Source organism: Alnus glutinosa, chromosome 3 (assembly GCF_958979055.1).
Source record: "Alnus glutinosa chromosome 3, dhAlnGlut1.1, whole genome shotgun sequence".
Taxonomy (NCBI): Eukaryota; Viridiplantae; Streptophyta; class Magnoliopsida; order Fagales; family Betulaceae; genus Alnus; species Alnus glutinosa.
This window is the reverse complement of record NC_084888.1, coordinates 2,197,141-2,210,093: the sequence shown is the minus strand read 5'-3', so window position 1 is coordinate 2,210,093 and position 12,953 is coordinate 2,197,141. Positions and strand designations below refer to the sequence as shown.

Sequence of the window (12,953 nt, the reverse complement as noted above, 5' to 3'; positions counted from 1 at the left end):
ATAACTTAGGAGGGAGAAAGAGGAGCAATAAGCTCTCATTGTACTCTCCCCCCCCCCCTACTCTCCGACGTCGACGTTGCAGTACTACCTCGTACGTCAACCCTCTCTCCCCTCAAAATTTATTGACGTAGCAGTAATACCGCTATGTTAGCCCCAAAAATAATTTGCTCAGCCCCTTCCCAACCGTACCTTCAAGAGTCGACCGTGGCCGATTTGGTACCGACCGCTCTGGTTAGGGGTAGTGCTGACTAAGGGTTTGTTTGATTTGTAATTTTAAAAAGTGAGGGTTTAAAATATGAGATTTTAAACCTAAAGTTTATTAAAAATATTTAAGCATTTAACAAAATATTAAAATTTTTATAAAAAGCTTCCGACTGCGTGCGATTTAAAAAGACAAATTTTATGCGCAAATCAAACAATTCATTTTCTGCTATTTAGTTTAAAATCAAATTTTTTTTCTACAAAATTACAATGCCAAACACATTCTAAGAAAGGATGTGCAAATTTTTTTTTACTTACGTGGTCGTGCTAGGGTGAGGAACATGAAAAGTGGGAATAAATGGGAGTATGGCTAGCATTCTCAACAACATATCATAATATCACACTTAGCATAATTATTGTTTCTCTAATTTTGATAAATGCTAGATGAACTCTCAACTCAATAGTCCTTATATGGCATTGAAAATTATCATTAAATTTAAAATCTAAAGATAATTTTTACTGCTATGTATGGACCTGAAAATGCATGTATCATCTTTGAATTAGATGGCCTATTTTAGCATGTTCCTTTCTAATAGGACTACTCTTACTCAAAATTTCTGTAAGGCAAATTCAAATAAACACGCATAGAAAAGCTTGCATTCACCAATTCAGGGTTAATATAAAAATCAATATGAAGAATGATAGTTCAAGGCAAGATCCAATTTTAGGTGGGATTAAAATTAAGCATCTAATAACTACAAGGCACATTAGCTACAGACAGAATTACATGGCACAGTCACTAATCAGAAAGAACATACACAGCAGACAGAGTCAAAAAGTCTACTTCTTTTTTTCTAAATTTCATACCCAATTTACTCTCAACAGTAGCAAATAAAAACCCTAAAAAACACAGTTTACCTTGAAAAACAAAAACAAGAAAAAAAGAAAAAAAGAAAAAAAAAAAGGTGGTGGAAAAGAGGAGTTCATTTGAGACCATTTCCAGGGGTCGATATTGCCAAATCCGGCCAAGAAAAGCAGTCTCCACCAGCAAACCCAGACTCTCCATTCTCGAACTGCCACGTGTTCCCCATTCCCGTTGCACCACCATTACCACCACCACCACCACCACCGCCGTCTCCAACCCCGGGAAAAGCCCAGATCCCTCTCCCAAGCCCAAAGCCCATTTCCTCAAACCCAGGTCCAAGCCCAAGCCCAAACCCACCCAGTGCCAAAAAGCCCGGCCCCTGAGTGTTCAGCAGAGACGTGAAACTCCCACAAACACTCGCATTACCCTTCACATCACCCCCATTGCCACCAACCCCGAACTGTACGGACGAACCCTGGCTGGCCGTGAGGGGGAGCAGGACCGGGGTGGCGGGTAGAGGGTCGACGTGAGAAGTGACGGCAGAGGAGACGATATTGGTGGCGGTGCGGGAGCGCTTGGCGTTCTTGCGGGAGCCACCGCCGACGGGGATGTCGCGGAGGGTCCCGCCGTGAGTCCAGTAGCGACGGCAGGACTTGCAGAAGTGGCGGGGCTGCGAGAAGTTGTAGTTGTTGTAGTAGCAGAACTTGGTGTTGGTAGAGTCGCAGCGCGGGCACGGCAGTTGCTCTTGTTCTGGTGGTGGGGCTCCCGGGTTATGGGCCGTCTTGGGTGGCCTGCGGTGCTCGCTGGAGTCCGAAGGCATTTGGGTCGATCTTCGCTTTGTGTTTTGTGGGTTTTCTTTTGTTTTTGAGAGTTGTGGATGTGGATGTGAATGGTGAGAGTACTAGAAGAAGAGGAACTTGGGTTAGATGAATGGTTTTGGTACTAGTCGGTTGGAATGGGTGGAGGGGGTTTTATGGGGAGAGAGAGAGAGAGAGAATATCTGTTGGTGCTGCTGCAAACAGAGACACAATCTGAGGCTTATATGAGCCAGAGTGAACAGCTTTTACAGTGTTCTGTTAAGCACGACATTTCAGTCGGCTCCATGAGGGGGTACTTCCGTTTGGGTCGGCTACACAGCTCGCTAGGAGAGCGCGCCCGGCTCGTGTTCAAGCCTTAATTAATCATATTTCTCTTCTCAAATTATTATTATTTTCCATTCTTTTTTGTTTGGTAGAAAGGTCTGCATCAAGTAAGAGGTTCCCCAGCCCACTGGATCCAAGCCCCCTTCCAATCACAAAATAAATCCAGGACCTGTGAGACGTATATTGACTTCCTTGCTCAGCAGAAAACACTATTTAATGAGAGAGAGAGAGAGAGAGATCTGTTCGGTTTCCCTTTTGTTTTTTTGCTTTTACTTAAAATAACATCCAACAGCCTTATCCTATTCTACATAGGTGGTACTTTGCCACTTGGTAGCTTATACTGTCCCTGTTTTTTATTTTATTTTATTTTATTTTTTTCCTGTTTCCTTTGATTCACCTTTTGGTGAATTTAGCTCAGATTTTTGTGTTGTTTCGACAGTCTAATCTTAATCCACTTTACTGTGTCTGCCGGCTTCGTGCCACTGTGCGTGGGGATGTGATGTTTATACAGGCTAGAAGGCAGGTGCCACATGCTAGAGTTATAGGCTGGTACACAATTTTCTTATACGCCATAAAATTCAACTTCCTTGAAGAAAATGTGCTGACACAAGGAAAAAAATGAAATTGCAAACCTATCAATGTTTGGTCGCTGTTTTTTCCATAATTGTTCTTTCTTTTTAGCAATTGGAGAATATTAATATTAAATTTTTGTTTAATAATAAAACACAGAATTAATGCTCAACTAACCTAACTAATGGATTATAAAAATACCCAAATGGTGATCCTAACATAAAGATCTGAAGCGGACCAATCATGGAAACCAGTACATTATCCTATATTCTATGATATCTAGGATTTGGAACGTGGCTAAGACATGGGGTCCGAGCCAAAATTGAAGGAGCTAGGGCGGGTGATCTCGTCAAAGAAGTAGAAGGGGATTGAGAGGGATTGATGGAGTGGGAAGGTGGGTGGGACAGGACCGACAGAATCATGAATGTCGGGCAGCGTGGGGAGCAATTATTGGGTCTCGCCTCTGATTTCGGGCGCGTCATGTCCGCATCAGATTCGCCCTCCGTACTCCCATCTCTCACCGGATTTCACGCTCCACTGTAGCCATTACCAAACAAAGTGGTTGCCCTTCTATCGGCACGCACCAACCTCATCAATATTCTCACCCTGGATAATCCTTCAAATGGACTTCATAAATAAGTAAATAAATAAGAATGCTACAAACTACATTTACATAAATTCCACTAATATCACATTCTTTTTGATGGGGGTAATCTCAATTAATTTTTGGAAATATTTATTAATTGAAGGTCGAGTTATGCTATATACTATAGCATTTCACTATATTGACATAATTATGTAGTATATAGTAGAATTCTTAAAAGTTTATTAACACGGCAACATTAACATAACGTGATAATAATAAAATAAAAGTATGGTTTATAACACATTACCCACAAGTCACACCAAGTAATCCAATAGCTTGTTGCTTGGTTGGACAATAGAAACTTGAAGAAAATGCTTTAGTATAAGCTTTCATTAATACCTCTTATAAATGTACGCGACCGTCTATACGGCGTAAACATTTGTGTAAAATTTTAAAAGAAAAATTGTTAAATCATTCCTGATTGTTTATGTTAAGTGATCTTTAAATCATTAGCAGTAGTTTTTTTTTTTTCATTTAATAGATGTAGAGAATTTTTTTTTAAAACCCTATTCAACATACTCTTTTGATGTTCCCTAAACCAAATGAACCAAAAAAGCTACCCTAAATATGGGGTAGCACCTTTTCTCTTTCTTCTACCATTTATTTGAAAATAATATTTAAAAAATAGCCTTTTCTTTTCTCTATTATTTCTAACATTTATTTAAAAGAATATTTAATAGAGAAATGTTAAAAGAAGTTATTGTGAAGTTTATTCGAATAGAGAAGTAAAATGTGGTTTAATTTATTAAATTTAAATAAAATATAAGGAAATCTTGTGTTAATGCTTTAATGCTTTGTATCATTATCCAACAAATTATTTCATTTATATTCTATTAACTTTTTTAACGGGAATGTTGTCATGTATATAGAAAATCTTATTAGACCCAATAAAAGGTTTTCACTTGTTTCAAGGTTATCTAAATTTGACATAAAAAAAATACAAAATGAGAAAAAACATTAAAAGAAAATATTAATAAAAAAATTCACTCGGACGGTTCTAAAAATTTAGCTTTAGGGGGTGAGAGAGCACCGAATATGGCTTATATAATGGAAATAACGTGGTTGAATCCCTGTTGCAAATTAATGAAAAGAAATTGGAGGTAAGTCAGCTCCATTTTCATTGTTATAAATATAATTCAATTAGACACTCTATATAATATCATATCATTATTGTGGTTTTACAAAAGCCAATAAAAAGATAAAAAAACAAAAAGAAAAAAAAGAAAAAAGAAAGAAGCTTTGTGATAAGACGCACAACAACCCTAAACCTCCATTACCTCACTAAAGATTTGTCATATTGCAAGCGAACAGTCTAAGGTATCTCGAAGGGCTGTTTGGAAAAATTTCTAGAAATGTTTTTAGTTTTTAAAAAGTTAAAATATTTATAATTGATTTGGTAGGGACTACATTTTAGAAAAGTTGAAAATTAGTTTTGATAAAATTTTGGAAGAATTTTGTAAAAATTCAAAATTAAAATATTTATTATAAAATAAAGGAAAGATTATTTATTTTTTTATTAATTTAGAACTGTTTTATATTTTGAAAAGAATTTTATAGTTTATTTTGAAGAGTGTTTTAGAGCACTAGTAGCAGTTACCCTATATTGGTTCCCTTCCCTATATTTAGGGAAAATTTCATGAAAAACATCAAAAAACTTCCCACAGCAGATGCCCTATATTTAGATGAGGGGGTTGGAAATGAATAGTAATTCCCAATGTGTAATGTCTACTATTCATTCCCTATGTATTATTTTAATATAAAAGAAGAATAATTAATTGATATAGTGAAGAGAGAAAAAGTAGGAAAGAGAGAAAAAGAATAAAATAAGAGTAAAAAAATAATATTTAATTGATATAGGGAAAAGTAAGGGAATCTATTGTGGGGTATTTTTTTATAGGGAAACAAAAAGTAGTTTTGTTCCTTAAATATAGGGAAAATGGTTGGGAATCTGCTGCTAGTGCTCTTAGTCGTCGGGGCTACATCTTAAATTCGTTTAGTAAAGTGGCATTTGAGTAGAGTTTCTAGGTTTGAGAAGTGAAAAAAGTGCTTAAAATATTTGCCAAACAAGCCTATGTTAAAGTTTGTTTGGTAACACTTTTTGTTTTTCTATTTAAAATAATAAATATAACAAAATATATAAAACTCTCAAAATTATTTTTATATTATATTAATTAAGAAAAAAAAAACATAATTTGAAAAGTAATAGGGAACGGAGCCGAAATTCTGTGAAGAGTGGCTCACTAGACTGCACACATGCAATGCGCACATACAGTTTGCTAGTCAAGAACATTCAATATATACCTACAGCAAAAGTTTTTAGATAATTGTGTATAGGGTGAGGAAATTGTATTAAAAAGAGTCTTTAGAATTCTAATTAATATTTTTGAACTAAATAATTTATATGTGAAAAATATTAATATAATATTTAGTGCTAAATATTCTAAAATCTAGGTGATGGTGCTACACTGCTACGGAAAAGAAGAGAAAAAAAGAAAGAAAGAATTTAATTAATGAAATTGGTGGGGTCTTGGAACAGAGACAATGTCAGTGAAGGATCGGTAGTTGTCGGTAAGGTGAAAGTGGGGGTAGGAGGGAACCTCTCATCCTCCTGGCCACCTGTGGCACGCTTGGGCTGAATAGCCATCTCTACATGTCCCTGGCAGACCCTCATACGTCGCTGTCAACGCTTCAAAACTTCTGAACCCCCAAACACCGTCGCTATCCCTCTCTTCAGTCTCCACTGCTTATTTGGTCGCCCATAGTCACTGACAATTATCTTCTTTCTTCTCTTCTACAGTTCTGCCTTTGAAAACTCTTTATCTCTCTTCTTTATGGCATTTTCTGCTTCAACATGATTCTCTTGTAAATTGTAATCACAATCTTAATCATAATTTTAAAAAATTATATTATTATTATTATTATTATTATTACAACACAAGAAAAACTTTTAATATTACTCAAGTTTATAAAAAAAATATTTATGGGTAACGTAACATTTGTTATGGTGATTATTTGATACCCAATTATTGAAGCAAATTACATGTATTAATAATGTATTTAACCCTCAATAATCTAGTTTATTAAGTATTGAACTTCAAACATGAGAGTTCAGTTTAGCTCACCTACTTGATGAACGAGTTTGAACAAATATCTTCGCAAGTCAAATTTGAACCGTTCAATAGTAGTTTGATTCGATTTGTAGTCTAGATGGTCTATTAAATTCCTTTTTTCACCCTTTTATTTAGGAGCATTTTTAATTCTTCCTATATTTCATGTCACTTACTAACATATGTTACCAAGTTAGTTGTAAATGAATTGTAAAAAGATTTTAGATTTAATATTTTTCTTCATTATAATATGTCTTGTTCCCTTGCAAAATAGAATCATCCAAGCCCCATGAGCTATATATTCGTGGAGAGAGGCAAGATGACAAGGGGTGGTTGTTTGTCTTATAATTAATTATCTGGATCGGATCAACCACCCTCAGCTAAATCGAATCTATACAACAAGCACGCACATTCATGACACGTAGAGAAATATTTTTAACAAAACCAAAGAAGATCAGAAGAAGGGAATTGAAAAAAAGAAAATGTTAGAAGATACGAAGGGCTAGAATATATAGAAAGTATAATATACTTTTCATATATTCCATATTTGATTGGTATTGTAATATTTCATATTTATGGTGTATCGTAATCAAATCATGGGGATCTAATTACCATATTTGATGAGGATTTGATTACCATATTTGTATTCATTTTAAACCATATAAATAAGGACTTTTGTATTGTAAAAGATTAAGCAAGAAAATGCAATGAAATAAAGAAGCACAATGTAGTTTATTATAAGCTTTCGCTTTCTCTCTTTCTCTCTTCCTCTCTCTCTCTCTATTTTTTTTTTTTTTTTGTAAAACGGTCTCTGTGTTGTTGGGTATTAAAGAGAGGGTAGAGGAGGAGGGTAGAGGAGGTGTTACACTTTATGTGTGGCTGGACAAATAGAGGGGAAGATCATGTGTTTGACAGAAAGACGCAGAGAAGCTGCAAAAAGAAAAAGAAGACGACGTTTGTCGATTTTGAAGGCTCTTTTTTTTTTTTGTGCCTTTTTTTTTTTGTTTGAGAAAAGAAAGGAGATTTTGGGAGAACAGTGGAGTGGAGAGAACTCTTTCTGCAGAATTTGAGTGGAGGAACTGAAATGGCGTTGGCCATATTAGAAAAAAAAAAAAAATTAAGACAGAAAAGGGATAGAAGAGAGGATCTTGAGGCTCAGGTGTTTGACAGAAGTACACTAAGAACTTCAAGAAGGGAAGAACGACGTTGGTCGATTTTCAGGCTCTGATACCATAGTAGAAAATATAACAGGATAGAAAATTTAAAAGACAAATAGTAGAATAATAGAATAGAGACAAGAGAATTTTATGAAAGAAAGAGAGAGAAAGAGAGAGAGGAAGAGAGAAAGCGGAAGCTTATAATAAACTACATTGTGCTTCTTTATTTCATTGCATTTTCTTGCTTAATCTTTTACAATACAAAAGTCCCTATTTATAGGGTTTAAAATGAATACAAATATGGTAATCAAATCCTCATCAAATATGGTAATTAGATCCCCATGATTTGATTACAACACACCATAAATATGAAATATTACAATACCAATCAAATATGGAATATATGGAAAGTATATTATACTTTCTATATATTCTATCCCTTCATATCTTCTAACATCCTCCTTCAAACTCAAGGTGGAAGATTCTAGAATCTTGAGTTTGCAATAAATGCTTATTCTTCTTCTTTTGGAGATGACAACGATCAACGACAGTCAACGGCGATGAATGGAGGAAGTCGGTGACGGTGAAGATGCGCCTTAAATATCAATGAGCCAACTATGGGCCAAAGAAAGTGAAAAGAAAAGAAAGATTGGGATAGAAGAGAGGATCTTGAGGCTAAGGTGTTTGACAGAAGTACACTAAGAACTTCAAGAAGGGAAGAACGACGTTGGTCGATTTTCAGGCTCTGATACCATGATAGAAAATATAACAGGATAGAAAACTTAAAAGACAAATAGTAGAATAATAGAATAGAGACAAGAGAATTTTATGTAAGAAAGAGAGAGAAAGAGAGAGAGGAAGAGAGAAAGCAGAAGCTTATAATAAACTACATTGTGCTTCTTTATTTCATTGCATTTTCTTGCTTAATCTTTTACAATACAAAAATCCCTATTTATAGAGTTTAAAATGAATACAAATATGGTAATCAAATCCTCATCAAATATGGTAATTAGATCCCCATGATTTGATTACGACACACTATAAATATGAAATATTACAATACCAATCAAATATGGAATATATGGAAAGTATATTATACTTTTTATATATTCTAGCCCTTCATATCTTCTAACAGAAAGAAATCCTTTGAAATGGAAAACCTAAGAAACATCCACTTGATCGATTAAGGATAAATATTTCGAACACCCACTACATGAACTGTTTCATGGAAATGAAAATCAGTGATCTCGAAGTTGTCTGAGATTCATAGGGGAGATGACTTTTGTGTCTCCATCGAGCAATTGCTTGGCAATTATAAGGTTGGCAGCCTCGCTCGGATGATAAGGATCCCAGAACACATGCTTATCGCGGTCCGAGCACATACTAGACGTAGGCCCGCACGGTATTATCCCCGCAAACTGGCCCCCATTTCCACAACATGCTTTACTTGCAGTTGTAAATCCTGCAAAAAGTGTTCATAATCTTAATTTGAATTCCACCTTGTTCATTAAAATTAAGGTATCTATCAAATTCCCGGGATATCGGTACTTAGAATTTCATAACAGAGAACGCGCCAGAGAGGGGTGCGAGACCATGGTGTCCAGAAATGTAGGCTTCTCACCCCGGGCTGCCTAAGAACTTGAATCCTTACATTATTACATTCCATGTAGGACTAAGATTATGCGTCAGACTTGCTCTTCTGTTCTGTAAGTAATCTAAAAAAATATATATTTCTTACCCTCTTCTCAAACAAGAGGGCGGCAATTAACCATCCGCTATTGTTTGGGCACCTTAGGCCCTGCATGGTAGTGCCTGAGAAGGTGAGCCTTGCACTTTGGACTGCTCGGAGACCTGTCCGAACGCCTCAGGCCTGGCACTCTCCTCTCTTGTTTTCAGCCCGAAATCCCAATTCCAATCCCAATCCCAATCCCGGACCCTTTTACATAGACTACTTTAGCTAATTAGGGAACTCATTGTGCTACTAATTAACCATAAATCACTCATTGTACAAATAGTATGTGCCATAAACTTTACCATGTTTTTTATAATTGATGATGAGCTCCAAGACCATATCATACACGTTTGCAAGAACAAACGTGGCTCCAGGGAGGTTGTCGTTTAGTTCAGCGACCAAATCCTTCAACCGGGCATTGTATTGAACAGCTAGCTTGTTAGGTAGTTCCACACACTCGTCTTCGTTCAACTGATTTATTGTCTTTTGATAAGGTATGCAGCCTATCGGCCCAACGTTCCCCACGACGAACTTCCGAGCGTCTAGCTGGTAAAGCCTCTGCAGCCATCAAACATATGCAAGCAATTATAATGTTTAAGACACACCATCCTAATTAATTAATACCCAATTTATCATTAAAGATGCCCTAATTTACGCACAGTAAGTTGGCCCCTTAGGTGCTCGATCATGTCATTAACGAAACTATCTGGGCTCTGAGAAATTCTTGCTCCAATGGAGAGCACTGGAAGTAGATAGTTGTTTAGGAAATCGTTTGCTCCAATTGTGACTGAAAAGAAGGATCGCTTCATTATGTAATCTCTGGCTTTTGATGCACCCATCGATTGATCAAACTGTTTTCTAGTGATGTTAAAGTAATCAATTTGGATGTCCATTCCAAGCCGATTAACCTGCACAATACATAAATCTTGAGATCAAATATATATATATGAGCATGTGGATGCACCTTTTCCTAGCAAAAATTAAATATTTGAAATCAAATAGGAAAGAATATTGATGAAAATGAAGAGAATTGAAAATTCTGCAGAAGTAAGTGCTAACAAATATTCTTCCAGTTGCATTCATGATTCCTCCTCCCCCTGATGCATAATTCACTCCAGATAATTTTTCTTTCGCAGTGGAATTCGGGTCCAAAAATGGGACAGCATAGTTTGGTGCTCCCAATTCTTCTCCTGAAAAAAAAAAAAAATTACAATAAATAGAAGAAACCAATACAAAAGGGTTCATGAAAAATTCTATCAACAAAACATATCCAGGAACAAAATCCTCTCAATTTCACTTACTATTTCATGGTCTACATTAGATTTTACAGTGTCTTATGGTGTATAAGTTACCTACACTACCCGTCATTTAAAAAGTTTAAATGACGTAACGTCATGTATAATACTTTAGATATTATGAAATGTAATCTAAATTATAAAATAGTTCATCTTCCATTCGCTTGAAATGGAGATGGAGAAGGAGAAGGAGAAGGAGAAGGAGAAGGAGAAGGAGGAGGAGGAGGAGAGGATCCTAAGAAAAGGTTTGCAGTCTATTTTAATTTAACCCACGCCAACAAAACAAACATGGAAAGGCACATTAGGAGACAGCTTAATTACCTACAATTAATATATATCATGCAAACACATAAAGAGAGAGCTTACCTATAATATCACCAGGCAAATTTAAGAGAGAGCTTACCTACAATATCACCAATGGTTCTCCCGTTGGTATACCGGCCTGTAGGCTTTCCTCCAGAAGCTTTAAAATCAATTCCATTAGGTGCGATATTTGCCTTGGACAACGTTGGGAAGTAGTTATTGTTCCCGGCATCAACTAGAGAATCACCAAAGATAAAAGAAGCTCCAAACACTTTTTGATCAGCAGCCTTTCCAAAGCAGCTCAAACTGATCATCACGAGCAAGAAAGCAACCAAGGCCACAGTACTGTATGATTCCATGGCGGTCGCTGCCTTTTAGTCCCCTCAAATTGATGAAGCCGATCGATAGGACTAAAACACAGACAGTACCATTGCTAAGCAATTAGCCTGGTGGTGAGCATATAAGTACATACCTTCTTGTTCACAGCTGGAGAAAAATATAAAATCCATGAGAGAAACTTGTAAACTTGTGTATAATGTAATTAAGTTGCATTTGGTTTGACCCCCTTTTGTAGAGGAAAGGTCGGCCAGTGGTTGATTGTAAAACGTTTCATGGGGTAGTTCATCAACAATGGCGGGATTTTCTAAACGTGTTACGAAAATTTGTAGATTTTGCGTCTGCAATAAGCAAAAGCCCTGCATGAGGGTCAAAGAGAGCGCACTCAAACACATGTTGGCGTGTTATCCCCACACTAAAGAATGTTCAAGGGATACTTAGGTGGTGTTTAGTTGAGTCGTTGGAGCTAGCACCAATCAAATTTACACAAATTTCAAAAGGCCAATTTTGAATGCAAATATTTTAATTAACAAATTTAGTAATTACGTTTTATTTCGATTTCAATTTAATACATGGGTTTTTAATTTTGACAATTAGGTCATTAAACTTTTCTCTCATCTCAAATAAGCCATTTCGCTTACGTCCCGCTTAGTATTTAATTAAAGGTATGACATCAATCAATTAATACCACGTGGTTTTCATTTGACACATAATGTGCCAATCGTTCGTACCATATCGAAAACTTATTTGAAATCATATAAAAACTTAACGACTTGAATGTTGAAATTGAAAAATCCAAGAACTGAATTAAAATCAATTGAAAATCAATAGGACTAATTTCGATTTTTTCCCCTATTTTAATTGAAAATTTCTAACAATTCAAGAATGCAAATATAGGAATATTAAACTTATGCTTGGTCCAATTTTCATGGGCTTTTATGGTAGAGAGCCAAAGGGAGTCCATACTCTGAATCAGCCCAAGAAGGAAATGTTGTTATTTGGACTAGTAACCAGTTTGATAACTTATCCATAGATTTAGCCAACACATTTGGATAAAGTTTTCTTTAAATTAGGTTGGATGATTTTATTTTATTTTTATTTTTAGAAAAAAACTTAATCTGTTAACTAACATTTTTAATAGAATATGTATTTTTTAAATTTCATATGAGAATGCATGTATTTTGGACACATATTCTTTTTATAGACTGAATTTGAGAAATTTTTCCAACTTTATTTAGAGAAAAACTTCATCCCCTTTAATGTGAGCTTAATTAGCTAATTTGTTATTATAGAACTTAAAAATTCAACATTAATAATTATGGCAAGTCTTCGTTCTTACAAAACTTTCTCATCTAATTTCCAAAACCAATAGGGGCACCGTAATTACAAGCATCACTCATTTCTTTCTTTAGTTTCCATGTTTTTAACTTGGGAAAAGAAAAAGTGAAAGAAAAATATCAAATAAAATGTTTTTTTTTTAAAAAAAAAAAAAAAAACCCAACCCAAATAAATAAAGAATTATTTATGTTTTGGAATAATTATAATTAATCAAAAATAATAATTTGTTAAATTCATCCCCCCATTCCAACTTTACTTTCA

General features: G+C 35.4%; 2 protein-coding genes across 2 annotated transcripts; both read right to left on the bottom strand.

Moving 5' to 3' along the window:
• Window positions 1-1,029: 1,029 nt before the first annotated feature.
• LOC133863590 (dof zinc finger protein DOF3.4) lies at window positions 1,030-2,182 on the bottom strand. Its single transcript, XM_062299603.1, has one exon. The coding sequence runs from the start codon at window positions 1,884-1,886 to the stop codon at window positions 1,185-1,187; it is 702 nt and encodes a 233-aa protein (XP_062155587.1). The 5' UTR covers window positions 1,887-2,182; the 3' UTR covers window positions 1,030-1,184.
• A 6,382-nt stretch (window positions 2,183-8,564) lies between these two features.
• LOC133864983 (GDSL esterase/lipase At2g23540-like) lies at window positions 8,565-11,533 on the bottom strand. Its single transcript, XM_062301441.1, has 5 exons — window positions 11,119-11,533; window positions 10,480-10,610; window positions 10,080-10,328; window positions 9,723-9,978; window positions 8,565-9,150 (listed from the first exon to the last, which is right to left on the bottom strand). Exons 1-5 carry the CDS (start codon window positions 11,375-11,377, stop codon window positions 8,927-8,929), a joined length of 1,119 nt encoding a protein of 372 aa, XP_062157425.1. The 5' UTR covers window positions 11,378-11,533; the 3' UTR covers window positions 8,565-8,926.
• Between the last annotated feature and the right edge of the window lie 1,420 nt (window positions 11,534-12,953).

Bases quoted from the DNA above. Each gene is read 5' to 3' on its own strand.
- LOC133864983 (XM_062301441.1), bottom strand. From the start codon at position 11,377: ATGGAATCATACAGTACTGTGGCCTTGGTTGCTTTCTTGCTCGTGATG. The intron at 9,979-10,079 runs GTGCGTAAATTA...TGATGGCTGCAG, and splicing joins ACCTAAGGGGCCAACTTACT to AGGCTTTACCAGCTAGACGC. The intron at 9,151-9,722 runs GTAAAGTTTATG...CACTTTTTGCAG, and splicing joins CATCAATTATAAAAAACATG to GATTTACAACTGCAAGTAAA.
- LOC133863590 (XM_062299603.1), bottom strand. From the start codon at position 1,886: ATGCCTTCGGACTCCAGCGAGCACCGCAGGCCACCCAAGACGGCCCAT.